The sequence below is a fragment of the Lygodium microphyllum genome, chromosome 2 (assembly GCF_053477565.2).
Source record: "Lygodium microphyllum isolate KBCC chromosome 2, Lygodium_microphyllum_v1.1.10, whole genome shotgun sequence".
Lineage (NCBI taxonomy): Eukaryota > Viridiplantae > Streptophyta > Polypodiopsida > Schizaeales > Lygodiaceae > Lygodium > Lygodium microphyllum.
In genome coordinates, this window is record NC_141136.1 from 71,295,518 (window position 1) to 71,317,646 (window position 22,129).

General features: G+C 42.6%; 1 protein-coding gene across 2 annotated transcripts; it reads right to left on the reverse strand.

Annotated features, from left to right (window-relative positions):
• Positions 1–471: 471 nt before the first annotated feature.
• On the reverse strand, positions 472–5,843 carry LOC148039879 (uncharacterized). 2 transcript variants are annotated; one of them, XM_087695020.1, is made up of 4 exons: positions 3,771–3,928; positions 3,059–3,334; positions 2,756–2,893; positions 472–2,562 (listed from the first exon to the last, which is right to left on the reverse strand). In XM_087695020.1, the coding sequence occupies exons 1-4, from the start codon at positions 3,777–3,779 to the stop codon at positions 1,048–1,050; spliced, it is 1,938 nt and encodes a 645-aa protein (XP_087551146.1). In that variant the 5' UTR covers positions 3,780–3,928; the 3' UTR covers positions 472–1,047. The 2 variants fall into 2 exon arrangements, with proteins under 2 accessions (XP_087551146.1, XP_087551137.1); XM_087695011.1 differs by lacking the exon at positions 3,771–3,928 and adding an exon at positions 4,757–5,843 and having other exon boundaries at positions 473–2,562.
• Between the last annotated feature and the right edge of the window lie 16,286 nt (positions 5,844–22,129).

The window sequence follows — 22,129 nt, forward strand, 5'->3', positions numbered from 1 at the left end:
TAAACCACTCTTAGCTTTGAGGGCTATGCCATTCAATGTGTTAAAATATTGTCTTATGGAAAGAGCTATACACATATGTTTCACTAAAGACTAATTAGTCATGTTCAATAAGATGTCTCCATTGTCTTTTTTGTAAAAGGAAGGAGGAAAGTATATGACATATCTTTTGGAGATGTTATCACGCTAAATAATTTGGTGTGCATGGATGAAGTGAAGATGTTTGCCTTAAATGTGTTTGAAAGGGTGGAAGACCATCTTTAGAGAGATCACGAGGATGGGTGAGGAGAAGCTTTGGAATATAGTAAGATCTATGGCATTACCAAAAACATAAAATCATAGAAATGTGGTTGCTTAATCTCAAGGGTCCCCAAGAATAAAATGCTTGTAACGTGCATACTAATTCATTAACAAGAAACATTAGGATTGCTTAAGAAGGTAAAGGATAAAGCATTTGCTTACAAGATAGCACACAAGGAGTTGCCTAGGTCCATGTAAGACCTCCAAGGATATAGAAGTGATAAAATCAAAGTTTTTATTGGAAACATTGATATTACTGATAGACTCGTTAATGGCACAGGTGACTTATTCAAGAGGACTCAACAAAACAAGAAGAGCGCACCAATGTCAGTAGGAACATTGCCTTTTTTTGTTATTAGCACTCTTTTTGTGCTTACAAAATTAATATAAGATGTGCCATTGAGCTCTCGCAAAGACCCTGACCCTCTTTCACTCTATTTCGCAACGAGGTCAAAGCCTGACTTGATAACACGCATTACACATTTCACTAATCTAAGGACTGGCACGTGCACTTTTATCACCTACTCAGCTATCGAAGTGCCCATCTTCATGTTTACAAATTTGTTAGAAGCAGCACCTGCATGTAAGTTTGAGTATTGCAATCAGATCTGGATGCCTCATTTAAGCAGAGAATCTCCAAATTGGCAGCTCAAAAGTGCAATCTAAGTCTGGTGATAGGTAGGAAAGATGTGGAATGCTGGGCATAAACCCTTGTTGTCTTAGTATTGCTTTGTGGACAGCCATAGCCTATTATACATCCAAGACATCTTTGATTGTGGAGTTTATACCACGAACCCAGAGTTCTGCTGTGGAACTGCATGCCACATCAAAATGCACTTCCCTCCCATCACTTCCCAGAACTCTAAAAATTCCTTTTCCAATATCATAATTCTTCCTGTTTGCTTGAAACTTTGTACTCGATCCTACGATTGCCTCTCTGCACACTAAATTGCGGCGTTTGGATGAACCCCATGAAAGAACCCCTGATGTAAGAAACTTCACAAACTTCATGTGAGGAGTTCCCCTGCCTTGCCTTGTGTGTTTTGAAAGTTGTCCCCCTGTAAAAACGATTTTCTTTGCAATATAATCCATTATAACTTCAACTACCTTAGCAGCTGAATCTCTCTTTGCTAAAGACAAAGCAGTTTCACCTCTTGAATTTACAAAGTAGCAATCAGCCCCTCGACTGAGGAGAAGCTTGCAAGCATTAGCATGACCACCCCTGGCACACAGCAACAAAGGCGTGTGTCCTTCCTTATCCAAAGAATTCACAGAGCACCCTTGCTCCAATAAATGTGCCAGAACCTCACAATTCCCTCGTTTTGCTGCGAAGTGAATGGGCTTGAAATCAGCCCCTGCTAAAACATTTGCAAGAATAGCATCAAAAACAACTCTTTCAATCTGCTCCTTATGACTGGCTCCATCCACTGAAGTCAGCGCAGTCTCTCCCTTCACATTCTTCAGGCCAATGTGGGCTCCAGCAAAAACAAGCACCTTAAATATCTCAATTTTACCTTCCAAAGCTGCAAGCATTGCAGCTGTAAACCCAAACTTGTTTTGCTGGTTTACATCCAAATCCTTCTGTTCCAGCAGTTTAACCATAACTTCAGCCTTTCCATGTTGTGCAACAAAGTGAATAGGAGAAAAGACTTGCAGGTCACTTGAGCATAGCTTTTGACCAGATAGAATAGCATCACAGATAGTCTCATTGACCAGATGGCTATGACTGGACACCTCAGCAACATCAATAACATTTTGTCCTAGCTTGTTAACTGCACCAAGATCTGCTCCAGCAATCAGCAGATCATAGAAACATTCTTTATGACCATATACAGCACAAAGCATGAGAGCAGTATCACCAGTCCCTGTCCTGGCATTTAAATCACAGCCATGCATAATTAAGGTCCTTAATATATGCAAAGCCCCCCTTTTGGCTGCAACATGTAATGGCCTAAACTCTGCACCATCGTCTGTATGAACACAAAAGTCCACATTTGCCCTGCTCCTCAGAAGTATCTGAGCTGCTGCATTGTTGTCACACAAAACAGCATGACATAGCAGAGATCTACCAAACAACTCACTATCAGGAGAAACGTGCCGTAGTAGCATTGATAATATTTCCCCCTTGGACTCCCAGTACTCAATGGCACACCATACTGCATCATACGGTTCTGCCATTCCAGCACCCACCCGCAGGACTTCCTCTGATGTTGAATCCCAAGACCATGCTCCTAGTCTTACTTGGCAATCTGTTCTAGCTCCTGCCTGAAAAGAAAATTACACAGCATGCCAACAGTTATTAGAAGCAGACTCTTCACTTTGACAAAGTGAATGATGACAACTGATTTGCCTTCACAGGCCGACCTCTCACTATGCTGCAAAGGCAAGCAAGCAAAGATACCTAGCATTCAATTCTCAAATCAAGAAAAGAACATTCCTTGGAATGCATAAAACTTACCTCTAGCAGGCACTTAACAATGGCAGCTTGTCTGCAAACTATCGCTGCAATCAAGGGAGTACAACTAACAGTTGTACATAATGCAGGCCTCAATGAGCACAATTGGATTCGATGTGTAGAATTAGTGCGTGCACCAAACTGCAAAAAGTACACTAAAGTTGAAGAAGAGATCATACAAAGCTGATAAACTGTGTATAAACTAGAAACGTCAAAACCATAGTTAGTGCATGCCTTGCTCAAGAGCTCCACACTTTCAAGCAATAAATTATATATGTTCAGGATTAAAAGTACACGTGCACATGCCTTGATCAAAAGCTTCACAATATCAAGAAGCCCTCTGCTACTTGCATGGATTAGGGCATTAGCTAAAACTTCAGACCTTGGAGTTTCCCAATTGATCAAAACTTCCACCACTTTTACTTGACCTAAAAGGCATGCCTCTGAAAAAGCTTCCTCACAGGCAGACTGGTGAGCTCCAGCTTTCAACAAGGCATTGAGAGCTGCAATGTGGCCTTCTCGAGCAGCTGCAGTAGTTGGATAGCCTTTGAATAGCTTTTGGTTGACATCTGCACCTGTCAACTGAACAAAAAGAACCTTGTTAAATAAAAGAGCGTCTACAAACAGCAACCTTGTAATGCTACTTATAGGGTTGAACAAAAACAGTAAATTCGAGGAGAAATAAGTGTAATGTAATTCTCACATGATTACACCTTCAGACAACCCATTCTACATGAGAGTACAAAACCGGTACACACACAAGGACTAAAGGAAAGAACACAACGCAACTGACTCCAAAGGTTCCCTGTCTCTGCAAATAGAACTTGCAAGTACAAGCGTCTGAATGTGGTACACACCCGTCAAGGCAAAAGGTGGACAACCTATCAGACATATGTCAGGGCCAACAATCGAATAGCCAGCAAAGAAGCCAGCCAAAGTATGCCCTTGGCACCTGTTATATAATGAGCACAATCGAGCACTCCAGATTGGAGATGTATTACTAAGGGAAGTCATGGACCTTGCTCATCTTGCAATTGTGTTGTGGCCTCCTGGGAACCTAGAGGTCTAAGGGCATGGATGCAGTATTCAAGGAATCGGCCGCAATTTGTCTATTTCCTTGATTGTCCTGAGATATTTTGAAAGTTACAGATGCATAAGAGACAGCCCCTGGAGCAGTTACACAGTAGAAGCAGCATGGGTAGCCTGTAAGCCACAAACTCAAAAAGCATCAGAGCTGCATATTCCACAACTGATCATGCAATTTTGCAAATTGACAAACTATTTTATTGACTGAAACTTCAAGATTTGGACTAATCATCAAGCCTTATCCTACCTTCTACCCAGTCAAAGTAAGACCTGTTGCCTAGGCAACTATGGTGGTGCCAGTTGACAACCACACCTGTGTGTACAACGATGCCTACTTAATCAGATTTGCTTGAAAGAGCTCTATACAAAGGACCAAGATTTCAGCACAGAGTCGGCCAAATGGCAGGAGGGGCTTTGTAAGCACACAGAACATATACTGTATTATATTGGAATAGGACTAAACCCCAGTAAATCTTTGTTGCACGTGAAATTAACAAGTAAAACTATAACTGTCTACCAGCAAGCAGTAAAGTGGTAGAGGTATGGCAGATATAACACCGCACATAGCTTTATTAAATCATTACACTCAAATACAAAGTTGGAACTAAACCGGTAACATGTAAATTTGAGCTTTCCTTGGTTCAACGTGACAACAAAGCCGATATTAGCAACCATATCGTTAGTGCATTGACTAAGATAGAGAAAATGTAAAAGTTTGAGAGCCGAGCAGCTCTAAGTTTCTCAAACTGTTTCGCTATGTATTTAGAAGGAGAAAGAAGGAAGTCTGAAGTATTTGAAAATTTTCTGAAGAAACTACTGGTTAGAAATTTCTAAAGCTTCGAAATTTGATACTTCATGATTAGCATAGCCTGCAAATAAATTGATATGTGAGTATCCAAGAGAACCTCCAATACTCACCAGTAGTTTCCTTACAATATCCAGATGTCCCGCATGAGCAGCGGCAAAAAGGGGAGTGACATCAGTTTTAAACGTAATGCGATCAGTTCTCAGCTCATCAGGAGACTCCTCGTGTTGAATTACCTCTATCTGTGTAGTATTGAGATCAACCGTTCCCTTGTGATTAACATCCACGGCTTCGTTAGAAAGGAGATCGTCAACCATCGACTCATCTCCTCTTAGAGCAGCATCGACCAGCTTCTGTGACAGAAACCGCTGGTCGTTGTCAACCTGTCGAACTTTCCTCATTGATGAGCAAACAGGCTTGGAACTAGGGTGATTCCGTACACACTTGATGAATTAAAGGTTCTGTAACTCTACGGTTTTTATCTGGTATATGCCTTAACTGCTTTGATTCCTAGATATCGGAAAAAACCTACGAGTTCAACCATGGGAACTAATAAGAAGGAACTGCCGCCAACCCGGTGTGGCGTTCTTCAATTTCAACTGCCAAGATGCCACAGATATGATGTAAGTGAGATACTAATAGGTGCTTCTCCTTCACAATCACTGCGTGCTCTGAATGATAGATGATCAGCGTAAAGCAGGAATCAGGAAGGAGGTAGAGAATACGACTGTTCTGCAATCTGTGCATTCCTTCTGTTCTCTCAAAAGGGAGAAGGTGAAGGAAGAGCTCGACTGCGCCATTGCCGTCTGTACACCGCTGCGTACTACGTGATAAGGGACAGGAAAGAGGGGTCCCACGATGACGAAGCCGCCAAGCGGAAGAAGATTAAAAGGATGCAGCCGAAGCAGGCAGAGGACGGCCGAACAAATACTCGAAGATTCGTCGTATGTCAATTTTCTTTCTCCACTTTCTTCTGCTTCTGCTGCTTCTTCGTTGCGGTCTTCTTCTTCTCCTCTCTTTATTGTTATGACTTTCACTTTCAACTTCTCTCTCTCCGACGCCATCACGTTCCTTTTCCGCGACAGCTGCAAAGATGCCCTTTCAGGATTCAGACTTCAGGTTCAGGGTGTGCTGCCACTCGTCCCGTCCCGTGTGCTGGAACAAGTTGCGCAAGCTGCCGCAGGGCGCAGGCGTCACACTGTACACACCAGTTCTGCCTTTTTCCACCATTGAAATCTCAGTCTCCTGATTGAGTCTTCTAGCCTTTTTACTGCTGCTGGACAAGGAAAAAACATTATTTCGCACTAGTTTTCTTGTTTGTCAGTCCGGACGTCTTTATACAACCGATGCATCATGCGGCATCTCCTTGTAATTTGATGCGACATCACATCTGTTATCTATCAGTCACTATTATATTATTGTTAGTATTATTATTATTATTACTATTACCTCACATCTATTGTTCTAATTATCTGGTTGGATTTTGATTCGACAGCATCACATCCGGTGCCTATCAGTTACTATTTTATTATTATCATTATTATCATTCGGATCAATTTAGTATTATTATCATCTCCTCTCTTGATTCCCGAATCGCCATCGCATCTAGTACCTGTCCGTTATTATTATCTCCTCTAATCACATATTTTTATTATCTCACTTATCGTTGCTACTAACAACATCACATCGATTACCTACTAATTATATCATACTATTTTTATTATCTCACTTATTGTTGCTACTAACAACATCACATCGATTACCTACTAATTATATCATACTATTTTTGTTGTTTGTCATGGTTGGAGGAACTTCTTTATATCCTTCTAGCTATTATGGCATTTGGCACTCGCTCTGAGAGCTAAAAGATTTGGGCAAAGAACTCCTTGGCACTTAAGGTAAAGGGACCAATAGATTGTCACTAACAATCCTCCATTATAAAAAAAATTTCCGAGTGAGTTGTATAAATGTTTTTTAATGGTCAAACTATTTACATTATATAGAGCTCAAAGAAAAAATATTAGGATATTTTAATATTTTTATTCTGCTCTCTTGAGTAAGCATTGGAGTTATGCCTTTGTCTTAAGTAATATACAACAACAACAAGGCACACAACATTGTTGTTCTTCTTCCCCCAAAGCATGGAAACTTCAAGTGAAATCTTACTACTATATTATTTTAGCTATTTTTCAAACCTCTCTTTTTCAATTGAAACCCCCTCCCCTCCTCTCTTTCTCACATGCAATATCTCATTTTCTCTTCCCCTTCCTTTTTTTCATTATAGCCTCCCCTCCCCACCCCCCCCCCTCTATAAGGGCTTTGTAGCTATACCATGCCGTTGCTACCGATTGCACCTATATAGGGAGTAGTAGTGACTCAAAGCCATGCCTTGTTTCCACTCTACGTGTGATTCCCTATGCCCAGTGGTGAACCTTCTTATGTGCAGCGTCACGAGGGTGTAGTCCTGGGATGTGTCTATGTTGTCCCGCTTTTTGGATTGAATAATACAAGAGTATACCTTAAGCTCATATCGTGTTACCTTTCTGTGCCGTGTTAAGTGCGTAACGAGTGCAGGATTATCACACTTGGTATCAGAGCAACTCGCTCGAAGTGAAGGAGTGCTCACGGAAGCAGGAGGAAAGATCCAGTGCCCCGAAGAGATCGAAGTCATAACGATCCACAGCGCGACACCCAGCGTCGTGTCGCCCCACGTCGCGTCGCCACACGTCGCGACGCCCCCCGACGCATCACCCCGGCGTGACGTCCCAACCTCGACATCCCACCGTCTGAAGACGTGACCGGCTTCCCCGCGGCACGACCCACACCACCACATGTGAAACGCAGCTTCCTCGCGTCGACACCACCACCAACCACATGGAGGACGAAAGGGAGAACGTCACCCTTCCAACACTGGAGGAGAGGAAGAAGAGTAGGGGGCAAGAATGGAGAGTGGCCCAAGAGGAGAAGGTGGCCGGACTAGAAAGACAATTAGATGGTATGTCAGGCATGCTAGAATCAATATGGAGGAACATGCAGATGAAAGAAGAGGAGAAAGAAAGGAGGAAAAAACTAGAAGTAGAGTAGGGCTATAGAGAATGGGTGATTCAACAACAAGAATAGGAGAAAAGACACTGAATGCAAGAGGAGATGGATAGAACGGGTAGAGAGGAGACATCTAGGAGGGCGCAAGATACAAGGAAGAAGAAGGAGAAAATAGTAGAATTAGGAAGCAAAAAGAAAGACAAGAAGAAGGAGAAGAAGCACCATCGCAAAGAAGAGGAAGATAGCAATAGTTCAGAAGATGATTATGGAAAATTCAAGATGCCCCAACCCGCCAAGTACAAGGGAGAGAGAGATGGGTTGGTTCTGAAGAAATGGATCGCAGAGGTGGATAGGTACTTAAAGTATTCACGAATTACCGAAGACAGGAAGGCGGAGGTGGCAGCCATTTACTTGGAGGAGAGCGCTGCCAGTTGGTACCTGCTAGAACAAGAGCAGGGCCACACAATCTGTTCGTGGGAAGAACTGAAGGACTACTTTATTCCAAAGCTAGAGAAATTCAAAGTGAGAGATGAATGGAGGAACCTCAAGCAAACACAGGAAAATATGAAAGAATATGTCAGTAAATATAGGCAAATCATGCTACAGCTGCCAAACATGGATACAGACACTAAGCTACATGAATTTTTGTTTGGGATGCAAGAATGGGCTAGAAGAGATGTGGAGAGACAAGAGCCAACAAGCTTAGCAGAAGCCATGAGAATGGCCAAACGACTGGTGGACCTGGAAGGCAGAAGAACAGCACAAGGGAATCAAAACAGGTTCAACAACAACTTCAACAACACCTTCAACAACAACAACTCATGGAACCAGAGGCCCAATGCTCCTAGAGGGGCATTCGCACATGCAAGGAGTCAAAACACCTCTAACACCACGGCCGTATCACAAACCGCATTAGTACCAAGAGGAGCAGCAGAAAGATGGGGAAACAATCACTACAGGCCAACCCCTAGCACATTATATGGGCCCGCAGGATCAAATACATCATGATGGAGACCCCGAGGCCCTTCCACCGGCATCAGATGCTTCAAATGCAAGGGTCCACACTACCAAAACAGATGCCCAATAGAAGATACAACTTCATCGAGTGGATCAAGGGTGAATGCAACTTGTGCATATGGAGGAGAAGAACTACAACCACCCGTATCTAGGAAATTCCAAATGGAAGTGAAGAAAGCATGGACCTACCCTTGCCGGACCCCAATGCATGTCAGCCATGGTAGCGGCAGTCCACCATCTATACATCAAAGGCTGAATGGGCGAAGGAAACCAACCTATCATGGTGGACATAGGAGCAACACACAACTTCATGACACCAGAGTGTGCAGCAAAACATGGATTGAAGCTATCAAAGGCCCCAGAAGGATTAATAGTAACATTCGCACAAGGAGAAGCCAAGGAAGTAAAACAAGTCTTTGCAGTCCAAGTGGAAGCCGACAAGTGGAAAGCGAAACTCAACTTCTTAGTAATCCCCATGGATGATTTCGAAGTGATATTGGGCTTAGAATTCTATGACAAGTATGTCATTGCAATGTTTGGTAAGGGTGTGAATGAAATGATGCTAGATATGCAAGGAGAAGGCGTCAGAGTGCCATGCGAAAGAATGCAGCTACCTGGCATGACCCCAATCAAGGTGCAAATGAAGGAGAATAAGCTAGGAGTATCATGCCAAACAGTAAAACCAACTGCAAACCAACCAAAGGGCCAAACCCAAAAAGCACCGTCGGTCCAAGAAACTGTGATCAGGCCACGTATCATGACATGCAGTGCAAAGTAAGTCGAAAAATCAGTCAAGCAAGGAGATATGGTCTATCTGTGTATGATTCGACCAATTGAAGAAGAAGAAAATGGCAAGAAACCCAAACAACAGAATAGGAACACAGAAGTGTCAGAAATACTTGAAGAATTCAAAGATGTAATGCCAGCCGAGCTACCCAAGGGTCTACCACCCAGGTGAGATGTGGATCACAAGATTGAGCTGATTCCAGGGTCTGCCCCAGCGGCCCGAGCTCCCTATCGCATGAACCACACTGAGCTCATGGAATTGAAGATGCAACTACATGAACTAGAAGAACAAGGATTCATCCGCCCTAGCAAATCCCCCTTTGGTGCCCCAGTGTTGTTTGTAAAGAAGAAGGATGGGGGACTTAGACTCTGTGTAGATTATAGGGCTCTTAACAAAATCACCATAAAAAACAAATACCCTATGCCCCTAGTCGAAGACCTCTTAGATAGACTGCATGGGGCCAAGTACTTCAGTCGGATTGATCTTAGATCAGGATACCACCAAATCCGCATAGCCAAAGAAGATATCCCAAAAACAGCCTTCCGTACCTGATATGGTAGTTTTGAGTGGTTAGTCTTAGGGTTCGGCCTAAGCAATGGGCCAGGCACATTTTGTGGCCTCATGGATGGAATTTTTAGACTAGAGATAGATATCTTTGTCATTATTTACATAGATGACCTCCTAGTCTACAGTAAGACCTTAGAAGAGCACAAACAACACTTACGCCGAGTTTTTGAGAAACTACGGCAGCATCAGTTATACGCCAAGCCGGAAAAATGTGAGTTCACAGTGAAAGAAGTGGAGTTCTTAGGCTTTATTGTAGGAGCAGATGGAATCAAAGTGGACCCTAAGAAAGTGGAAGCTGTCCAAAGATGGCTTGTACTGAAAACTGTAAGAGAAGTGCGGGAGTTCCTCGGCTTCACAGTATTTTGTCGAAGGTTCATCAAAGATTACAGCCTTATCACTGCCCCCCTCTCCCACCTCACCAAAGAAGATCACTCTTTTACATGGGGGAACGCGCAACAGGAAGCCTTTGAGCAGATGAAGAAGTGCATGAGCCAAACTCCCGTCCTAAGGGTGCCGAACTTCACCAAACCCTTTGAAATCTCTACAGATGCATCTGACTATGGCATAGGGGGTGTACTGGTCCAAGAGGGCCACCCCATTGCGTATGAGTCAAAGAAATTTACCGATGCTGAAACAAGGTGGAGCACTCATGAGATGGAAATGTTGGCAGTCATCCATTGCCTTAGAAAATAGAAGCACTATGTTTAAGACAAGCATACAATACTCTTCGCCGATAATATCTCCCTCAAATACTTCCAATCTCAACCCAAGTTATCAGCAAAGCAAGCCCGTTGGCTAGACTTCCTAGCCGAATTTGACCTGGAGATTAAGCACAAGCCCGGCTCTACTAACAAGATAGCAGATACCTTGAGCCGGAAAGCTGACCTGAAAGCTGTCAGTGTGGTCAGCAGACAGCAACTTCATAGAACTTGTCAAAGAGGCCCTAGAACAAGATCAAGAAATGCACAAGATCATCAAAGATGTGGAAGCAGAGAAGACACCACATGGAATGTACACCTTAGAAGAGGGTATTCTATTTTTAGGCAAGAGATTGTATATCCCCAACAATGTGGAATTAAAGAAACTCATCCTGCATGAGATACACGACGGCAAGATTGGAGGCCACAAAGGGCAAAGCAAAACCTTGGAGGCCCTTAGGAAGCAGTTATTTTGGCCGAACATGAAGGAAGAAGTGATAGACTACATCAAAACTTGCCCCACTTGCCAAATGGTCAAAGCACCAAGATCAAGACCAGCCAGACTACTACAACCATTACCAGTACCTAACCGCCCATGGGATGTCATCAGCATGGACTTCATTGTGGAACTACCGGAGTCCCATGGGTACACAATCATCTTTGTAGTGGTGGACTATTTCTCCAAACAGGCCCACTTCATCCCGGCCAAACCACCACTAAATGCCAAGGAGGTAGCACGCCTCTTCTTCACACATGTATTCAAACTGCATGGCTTACCACTAGCCATTGTATCAAATAGAGATGGAAGATTCATGAGCGACATGTGGAAGGAACTCTTCAAGACTCTGGAAACCCAACTGAGATTCTCATCATCCTTCCATCCGGAGACAGATGGACAGACAGAACGAGTCAACCAAGGCATCGAAGATTACCTCCGCAGCTATGCTCGAGTGGACCAGAAAGATTGGGCCTTGTACCTTGATGTCTTGGAATTCCACTATAATAGCTCCATCCACTCAGCAACGGGGTACACTCCCTTTGAGTTAGCCACAGCAAAAGAAGTCATTACACCATTGGCCTTAGCATCCGAAGCGGCCAAAGCGGAGGATCAAGATGCATAAGAATTCTTGAAGAAATGGAGAGATCGCAATGCAGCAACTAAGCAAAGTCTCGAGTAGAGCAAGATAACCATGACAGAGCAAGCAAACAAGAAGAGAAAGGCTGTACTATTCGCCAAAGGAGACATGGTCCTAGTGAGCTCTAAGAATATGTCACTTCCCAAAAACATGACCCCCAAGTTCAATCACCGCTACTATGGACCCTACCGAATCACTCAAGTGCTGAACGAAGTCACCTACAAGCTGGACCTGCCAGATAGTGTTTGTGTTCATAATGCATTTCATGCTCGTCTTCTGCGCAGGTTCTATCCCGACAACCAATGGGGACGGCGCGTACCAATGCTCCATTCCAATGGTCCCTTCAAAGTAGAAGCATTCCTTCGACGCCGGGAACAAAGAGGCTTCCCCGAATACCTCACCAAGTGGCGCGGGTGTCCACTCAAGGAGGCCACTTGGATCTCAGAAGCGGAGGCCCGTGAACGCGGAAAGGATGCCTTCGCCCTTTGGCTCGAGGAGAACCCCCCTGCTCCTTCTACTGACCCTTGAGCCGCCCCAACACTCCAACAAATAATGCGGTTCTCAATCATAGACCCCAAATGTGCCTCCACTCCTCAAATGTAATCGAGTCGAGGGTGGACTCGCATGGTAGCAATCATCACAAATAACTCCATCAAACGAAAAAGCCCCAATGTCTTAGTGCAGCAAACACTGGCCAGTCTAATAGTATAGACTAAGTTAAGACCCCGCGGTCCCCTTAGACCGGCAGACACTGACCAGCTTGCTAGGAAAAGCTGCGTTAAGACCCTGGATGAGTCAAATAACAAACGCTACCCTTAGATTGCTGAGGTCAGCAATCCAGTAAGCGGGGGTGAGTGTAAGGGCTTTGCAGCTATACCATGTCGTTGCTACCGATTGCACCTATATAGGGAGTAGTAGTGATTCAAAGCCCTACCTTGTTTTCACTCTACGTGTGATTCCCTATGCCTAGTGGTGAACCCTCTTATGTGCGGCGTCACGAGGGTGTAGTCCTGGGATGTGTCTATGTTGTCCCGCTTTTTGGATTGAATAATACAAGAGTATACCTTGAGCTCATATTGTGTTACCTTTCTGTGTCGTGTTGAGTGCGTAACGAGTGCAGGTTTATCACACCCTCCCCCCCCCCCCCCCCCCCCCTCCCCCTTCACCTCCCTTTTTTAAATTGAAACCCCTTCCCCTCTCTCACACTTATAGTCTCTCGCTTTCTTTTCCCCATCCCCTTTTTAATTAAATTCTTCCCCTCCCCTTCTCTCTCTCATGTGTAGGGCCTAGGTTTTCTCTCTCTCTCTCTCTCTCTCTCTCTCTCTCTCTCTCTCTCTCTCTCTCTCTCTCAATTAGATTAAACTTTCTTTCTCTCACACACACACAAAGTTAGACTTTTAAATTTTAACTTTTATTTAAATTATTTATTTAAAAAAATAATTTAAAGTTTTTCAAACATAGTTTTTCACACATTTTGAGAAGGAGATAGAATAAGATATATATATATATATATATATATATATATATATATATATAGAAATAGCAAAAAAAAGAGGAGAGAGAGAGGGAACAGAGAGAAATACAATTGTAGAGAGAGGAAATATAAAATTTAAGAGAGAGATAAAAAAGGAAAAGAGAGGAGAGAGCATGAGAGAGTCAGAGAGAAGAAAATGAGAGAGAGAAAATAATAAGAAGAAAATAAAGAATTTGAACACAATGAGAGAATTATAGAGAGAGGAAAGATAAAATTTAAAAGAAAGAAAGAGAATTATAGAGAGAGGAAATATAAAATTTAAGAGAGAGTGAGAGTGAAGAAAAGAAAAAAGGAAAAGAGAGGAGAGAGAGGGGAGAGAGACAGAGAGAAGAAAATATGAAGAATTATAGAGAGAGAATTATAGAGAAAGAATTTGAACATAGAGAGAGAGAATTATAGAGAAAGAAAAGATAAAATTTAAAAGAAAGAGAAAAGAAAAAGAAAATAAAAAAGAAAAACTTTCTTTTTAATTAAAATAAGGAGAGAGAGAGAGAGAGAGAGAGAGAGAGAGAGAGAGAGAGAGAGAGAGAGAGAGAGAGAGAGAAAGAGAGAAATATACAAAGAGCAAAAAAGAAAGAAGAGGGAGGGAGGGAGAGAGAGGGGGAACATATAGAAAATATAAAACTTGAGAGAGAGAGAGAGAGAGAGAGAGAGAGAGAGAGAGAGAGAGAGAGAGAGAGAAATGAAAAAGAGATGAGAGAGGGGGGATAGAGACAGAGAGAAGAAAATGAGAGAGAAAATAAGAAGTGAGAGAATTTTAACACAGAGAGAATTATAGAGAGAGGAAATATAAAATTTAAAAGAAAGAGAAAAGAAAAAATTTTAAAGAGAGAAGAAGAAAAGAAAAAAGAGGAGAGAGAAGGAAAGGAAAGGAGAGAGGAGAGAGAGAAGAATAAGAATAAGAAGAAGAAAGAGAAAAAGAGGAAGAGAGATAGGAAAAAAGAGAAAATAGAATTTTTTTAATTTTAAATATTTTTTGAGAGAGAGAGAGTAAGGGAGAGAGGAGAGAGGGGGAAGAGAGAGAGAGAGAATATAAAATTTAAAAGAGAGAGAAGGAGAGAAGAAAAAGATAAAATTTAAAAGGGAGACAGGGAGAGAAGAAAAAACGAAAAATTAAGAGAAAGGGGAGAAGAAGAAAAGGGGGCACAGAGAGAGAGAGAGAGAGGAGAAGAAGAGAGAGAATTATATATAGGAAAAATATAAAATTTACATACTTTAAGAGAGATTAGGGGGGGAAGAAAGTGAAAGAAGAATAATAATAATAATAAGAGAGAGAAAATAGAGAGAGAGAGAAGAAAAGTGCAAAGAGAAGAAAAGGAGAGAGAGAGAGAAGAAATTTAAAAAAAAAGAATGGAGAGAGAGAGAGAAAGAAGAAAAATTTTTAAAAAAAGAATAAAGAGAGAGAGAGAGAGAGAGAGAAGAAAAAGAAGAAAAAAAAAGGAAAAAAGAGGAGAGGGAGAGAGAAGGAAAAGAGAGGATAGAGGGGGGAGAATAAAAGGAGAGAGAGAAGAAAAGCGGGGAGAGAAAAGAGAAAGAGAGAGAGAGAGAACCAGGAGAAAAGAAAAAATAAACTAAAATAGGAGGCAAAGAAAGAGAGAGAGAGAGAGAGAGAGGAGAGGAGAGAGAAATATGAGAAATGGATTGTTGAGTGAAGTTGCCGTGCAATAGCATGGCAACTTTGCTTGCCGCTTTGAGGCAGTGAAGCTGCCGCGAAGCGGCCTTGCATTCTGTGTGCGCGAAGCGCGCACAGAACGCTAGTTTGTCTTATTGGTGTACATTTTTTGAGAGAGAGGGAGGAAGGGAGAGAGGAGAGAGGGGGGAAGAGAGAGAGAGAGAGAATATAAGATTTAAAAGAGAGAGAAGGAGAGAAGAAAAAGATAAAATTTAAAGGGGAGAGAGGGAGAGAAGAAAAAACGGAAAATTAAGAAAAAGGGGAGAAGAAGAAAAGGGGGCACAGAGAGAGAGAGAGAGAGAGGAGAAGAAGAGAGAGAATTATATATAGGAAAACGATAGAATTTACATACTTTAAGAGAGATTGTAGGGGGGAAGAAAGAAGAAGAAGAAGAAGAAAAAGAAGAGAGAGAGAATATATAGAGAGAGAAAAGATAAAATTTAAAAAGAGAGAGAGAATAAAAAATAGAGGAGAAAAAGAGAAGGAAAAGAGAGGAGAGAGAGAGAGAGAGAGAGAAGAAAAGTGCAAAGAGAAGAAAAGGAGAGAGAGAGAGAGAAGAAAAATTAAAAAAAAAGAATGAAGAGAGAGAGAGAGAGAGAAGAAGAAGAAAAAAAAGGAAAAAAGAGGAGAGGAAGAGAGAAGGAAAAGAGAGGATAGAGGGGGAAGAATAAAAGGAGAGAGAAAAGGGAAGAAAAGCGGGGAGAGAAAAGAGGGAGAGAGAGAGAGAGAGAGAGAGAGAGAGAGAACCAGGAGAAAAGAAAAAAAAACTAAAATAGAGGTCAAAGAAAGAGAGAGAGAGAGAGAGAAAAAAATAAGCATAGGGAATTTGGAGGAGAGAGAGAGAGAGAGAGGAAAAAGAGGAGAGAGAAAGATGAGAAATGGATTGTTGAGTGAAGTTGCCGTGCAATAGCATGGAAACTTTGCTTCCTGCTTCAAGGCAATGAAGCTGCCGTGAAGCGGCCTAGAATTCTGTGTGCGTGAAGCGCACGCAAAGTGCTAGTTTGTCTTATTGGTGTATGTTGAGTGCATCTTTGATGGACTCCAATGCTTTTTCTTTATCTAGAAGAGGGACACATGGCAAGGCAATAGCAGTAGATAAAATTAAGTTTCAAGGTTGCCTTTGTTGCTCTTTCTTGATCTTCTTTAATTAGCCCTTGTGTATGTTCTCAAACTACCACAACACTTGAAAATTAAATTTTAAATTGGCATACAAAATTTACCCCGAAAGAGAGCCTCATTTCTCTGAGTCCATACTCCCCATAGGACATTTGCCCTTAAAAAGGTCCAAGTGTCTATGGGGAGGCTTTATGAGGAAGGGGGAAAAAAAAGCCGAGGCTTCTTTCAAGCTTTGAAGACTAAGAGAAAGGAGGTAATCACTATTATCCAAGATTTAGAGGGTGGGATCTGTAAGGATGACTTGTCCATCTCTAAGATATTTGTGTAGCATCTATTATTGTTGGGCTACACAAAAGAAAACTCACACTTCTTCATTCATTTGTGATTGTTTAAATACAAAAAATTATCCATAGTGGGTTGCCTTTTGCACACAGGATACAAACTGTATTCTAGATCTGAAGTCTCTCATACAGCATTAGTACATAAGGGCATCTGCTCAATGAGAAAGGTGTACAAAGATGGATAGGCATAGGAACAAGGACATATTAAATTTCAATCCTTGGGGGTAGTGAAAGTTGAGTCAAAAGGAAGAGGATTGGGCGCAAAGGGTCATGGATAAAAAGAATGATAACTACTAGTATTCTTTGATGAAAGCTTCTTTTGAAGGATCTTAAGACCTATATTTTGCAAGACAAATACAACGTGTTTTACATCCTTGCACAAGTATTAAAAAATGAGTCAAAAGGAAGCAAATTGGGTGCAAAGGGTCATAGATAAAAAGAATGATAAGCAATCTACTTCAATAACAACCTTTGTTGAAATATCTTTAATATTTTGCTCAATTCAAATTGGGAATTCATGCATCAAAATGAAGAAAAGAGGGGACAATAGATACACATCTTTCAAGTGTTTAGAAAGAGGAAAATTGCTTGGAAAAAGTGTACTCACAAAAGAGGGGACAATAGACACATGTCTTTCAAATGTTTAAAAAGAGCAAAAATGCTTGGAAAAGTGTATTCACATGATAGCATTACTACTTCGAAGCTTTGCATAAGGAGGGTTTAGAAGTCAATCCCCTCATATAGGCTCAATGTTTTATCATGGACAATTATTATGAATGAGATGCCTATGAAAGAGGAGATTAATTGAGTTCAAGAACATTTGTCTTACATGGTTCTAATATAAGAGAAAAGAGGATAACTCGCTACATCTATTTTTGGATTGCAATGAGGTGAAGGAAATGTTGACTATTTGCAAGAGCAGAATGCATACATTTGAATTTTAGAATATAAGACGCATGAGGAAAATTATGTTGGGGGTTAATGGTAAAATGATTGAAGAAACACTTAATAATTTGAAATCTAGCTAGGGTATTTTGGTGATTTGTCTTGAGTTCTCAACTATTTATGAATCAAATCTCTCCATGGCTGTGATACTATTGACATCCTTAACTTCCTTTTTTTTTGGGTGGGGTTATGGAGCTTGAGGATCAAGCTTGCTTGAAGCTTGCACTTGGATCATGGAGCTATCAGAGTGGTCGGGAGAGACGGCAACTCGATCGGGCACGGAGGTAAGATCATTACACTCATAGAGAGAGATAGCATGTTGGCTATGTGAGAGGTAGCCATTAGTGCTCGGCTTGGAATGCTTGAATCCTGAAAGGGAGAGAAGGATCAAAGCTTGGACTCGAGAGCTATGGCGGGAGAGCAAGAGCAAGTAAGAGAGAGATAAGAAATGGGAACTCCAACAGTCACAATGTGTGATCGTGCCTTCCTTTATTCAAACTGTCACTAAAAGAATGAAGAATAAAGTGATGGTGACGGGCGCCCGCCACCTGCAGTGTGCAGTGGTGGTGACTATCAGTGTAGTAATACACGTGCGGCTAAGCAGAGGCGCCTTTACCCCCAACAACCTCCCACTTAAAGGCGAATCTACCCAGTGAGGAGTGAAAAGAAAAAGAAAAAAGACAATACAACATGTACACATGTACAACAGGATGAGGAAAGACGTCATCTCATCCCACGCCCATCAATCTCTTAAGGAAGGCAAAGCACTCTGTAGAGAGGCTTTTTGTGAGCAGATCTGCAAGATTCTGATCAGTCAAGATCTTGACAAGATCAACAGACTTGTCCTCAATGACCCCACGTATAAAGTGATACCTCACCTCAATGTGTTTCGTCTTCGCATGGAAGACCAGATTCTTGGCTAACTGAATAGCACTCATGGAATCCGAAAGAAGTGTAGGGATAACATCAATACCAAGATCAGCAACCAAACGACCCAACCAAATGGCTCCTTGCAAGCCTCAGTGGCTGCAACATACTCGGCCTCTGTAGTAGAAAGGGCCGTGCATTTTTGCACCTTGGACATCTAAGAAATAGCACCTCCAGCATATGTGAATACATAGCTGGAAGTGGACTTCTTACTATCAGAGTCAATGTACCCCATGATGCCTGGTTGTCATAGCATATGCACATATCTGCAGTGCCCTTCAGGTACCTCATGATACATCCCAATGCTTCTTGCCAGGTGTAGCCATATAGCATGCCACAACACCAACTGCAAATGCAATATTTGGACGAGTGGCTATTGTGGCATACATAAGACTACCCCACTGCGGATGCATAGGGAATCTTGGCCACCTCGGCCCTCTGCTCATCTGTCTGCAGGACAATTAGCCTGTGATACCTTCACATAAGAAGGCAATGGACAGTCACAGTAGGCTTTACATCTTGCATGTGGAAGCGCTCAAGGACTTTATGAATGTACTCCCTCTGTGACAAGTAGAGGAGTCCCTGATGCCTGTCGCGTCTAATGCGCATACCAAGTATGTGAGCGGCTTGTCCTAGATCTTTCATCTCAAAGCTCTTCTTGAGCTGAGCCTTAAGAGCATCTAGCTCATCATGAGCTTTCCCTGCTATCAGTATATCATCCACATAGAGGACCAAAATCAATAAAGAACCATCACGGACTCTCTTCGTGTAAAGACATGGATCCATAGCACTCCTGCTATAGCCCTGTGACTGCATAAAGGCATCAAACTTATGATACCACTCCCTAGATGCTTGTTTCAAGCCATAAAGACTTTTCTTCAGTTTGCACACTAGGTGCTCCCTGCCAGGTTCTGCAAAGCCCTTAGGCTGCTCCATATAAATCTCATCATGCAAGTCCCCATGTAAGAAAGCCGTCTTGACATCCATCTAGTATAAATCCAAGTCAAGCTGAGCAACCAAAGCCAAGACTAAGCACAGGGTGGTCATCTTAATCACAGGAGAAAAGACCTCATCAAAGTCCACACCATGCTTCTGCTTAAGACCCTTTGCTACCAATCTAGCCTTGTATGCCGGCTTGGGGTGTCCAGGGGTACTTTTCAGCTTGTACACCCACTTGCATGGCAAAGCCTTCTTGCCCGTAGCCAAGGAAACCAAATCCCAAGTGTCATTCTCATGCAAGGAGTCTATCTCAGATTGCATAGCCCTCTCCCAAGAGTGACTGTCACCCTTGCGCATAGCCTCATCATAAGTGAAAGGCTCTCCTGCATCTGTAACCAAGACATAATGCATCGAGGGCTGAAATCTATAAGGTGGACGTTTGTCTCTAGTAGGCCATCTCACGGTAGGCTCTGCTGTCTACCCAGCTGCCTGTCCAACACCTTGACCATGAGCATCTGCTGGCAACTATAGGCTGTCCAATTGGCTGTGCGGGAGCTCTCGGCTCCTCCTGAAATATGACCTTGCGGATCTCAATAACTCTCTCAGGTTGCTGATGCATCTTGTCTTCATGGAAGACTACATCATGACTACGGATGACTTTCCGCGCTTGTGGATTCCAGAGACGGTAACCCATCTCGCCTGCATCCCCATAACCAAGGAAAATGCATTTGACACTTTTAGGATCCAACTTACTTCTCTTGTCCTTGGGCACATGGCAAAATGCCTCACATCCAAAGACATGGAGATGCGCATAAGAGGGAGGTTTTCCAATCCATACCTCCTTTGCAACCTGGAAATCCAAACCACTAGAAGGTGATCTGTTTATGACATAGCTGTACTAACTGCCTTAGCACAAAAGCTCTGTGGTAGGCCTGCATGGCTAGGCATATTGCGTACACGCTCTTGGATGGTTCTATTCATCCGCTCAGCCAAACCATTCTGGGGGGGGTGTAGGGGGCGGTCAACTAAAGCTTAATACCCCTCTCATTACATAACTGCTTAAAAGCACGTGAGACATACTCATCCCCATTATCTATCCTTAGGCATTTTAGCCTATACCCAGACTGGTGCTCAACCAATGCAAGCCATCTCTAAAACACAGCCAAGACATCGGATTTCAGCTTAATGGGATAAGCCCAAACTTTTCGTGAAAAATCATCTATGAAAGTAACAAAATACTTTGCACCACCCATAGACTGACAAGGCATGGGCCCACAGACATCTGAATGTACCAATGCCAAGGGCTCACTCATGCGTGGCCTACCGGACTTTTTATGCGTAGACCTAGTCTGCCAGCCATAAAGACAATGCTCACATGAATCAAAATATGCATAATCAAGGGGCGATAAGTACTGCAAACCAGAAAGCATTTTCATTCCCTTCAAAGACATATGGCCCAAACGGGCATGCCAAAGAGATACATGTGGGATAGAACCCACAAACAAAACATGATCAAGGGAAGAAACTGATACAATCAAGGGATAGAGACTACCAGCCTTGGCACCTCTCACAATCACAAGCGTGCCACGAGTGATCTTTCATGCAGAGTCTCCAAAACATATATCCTATGTCATCAAGCTGTCCAGCTGACATGAGACTGCGTGTCAAAGCAGGTATATGATGTATATCTTGCATAACAAAACTGTTGCCAAAAGGAAGCTGTAGCCTAATATCACCAATGCCCACAATATCAAGAGAGCTGTCATCACCCAAGCGCACAGACTCCAAAACAGTACGGTATGAATGAAACCACTCTCGGCAAGGTGTCACATGAAGGGGACGCGCCTGAGTCCAAAAGCCAACACTGTGCATACATAGAGTGTATCTCTATCATCTGCGAAGCACTAGAAGAAGCTACAAGGATATAATCATCCCATCAACATCCTCATGCTGCATAACATTGATCTCTTCAATTTTAACACTGGACTTTGTAGGCACTATGCTGCGATCAGAAGACTTATCTTGCACTTTGTCTTTCCCCTTATCTTTGCGCCTTTCATTGTGCAGTTCATGGCATTGTGGCCTAATATGGCCCTTTTTCCCAGAATGGTGACAAGTAACATTTGCATTCTTGCCACAGGGTTTGCTACGTGACTTCCCACGAGACTTGGATCGAGATTTCTGAGAGTCCCGTCCACTGCCACTACCACTGCCATGCTTTCCATATCCATCATTACTGACTCTAACTGTCATAGCATGCGACACACGAGAGGCATCCAAATTCTTACGGTTAACCTCTTCCTGCTGGCAGAAGAGTACTCTCAACATCAGACAATTTCAAGGTAGCAGTAGAGGCACATAATGTAGTGCGGAATACATCCCATGACTCATTAAGAGTACCAAGCAAGATAAGAGGAGTGATATCCTCTGCAAAAGTGATGTCTTGCGAAGTCAAGTTCTTGAGTATAGCATGGAACTGGCTCAAGTGAGCAAACATAGTCACATTCTCCTTCATGCGCAGATCCATAATCTGCTTAAGCCAATACATCTGACTTGCTGGACTTTTCTTGTCATAGAGATTCTTGATTTTATCCCACAACTACCATGCACTCTGTTCTTCCTCAAATACATTCTAGTGAACCTGTTCTGTGAGAGATAATACAATAGTAGACTTGTATAACTCATCAAGCTCAAGCCATTCCTCATCTGGCATAGTTGCAGGTGGATGTCGGGTCAACCTCAAAGGTTTGATATGCGATTTCTGC

What these genes read in the sequence shown, in the direction of transcription:
- LOC148039879 (XM_087695011.1), bottom strand. Translation starts at nt 5,044, where the DNA reads ATGAGGAAAGTTCGACAGGTTGACAACGACCAGCGGTTTCTGTCACAG. An exon ending in ATATTGTAAGGAAACTACTG is followed by an intron (nt 3,335 to 4,756) that starts GTGAGTATTGGA and finishes CTTTTTGTTCAG; the next exon opens with TTGACAGGTGCAGATGTCAA. An exon ending in TTGTTAAGTGCCTGCTAGAG is followed by an intron (nt 2,563 to 2,755) that starts GTAAGTTTTATG and finishes TTTTCTTTTCAG; the next exon opens with GCAGGAGCTAGAACAGATTG.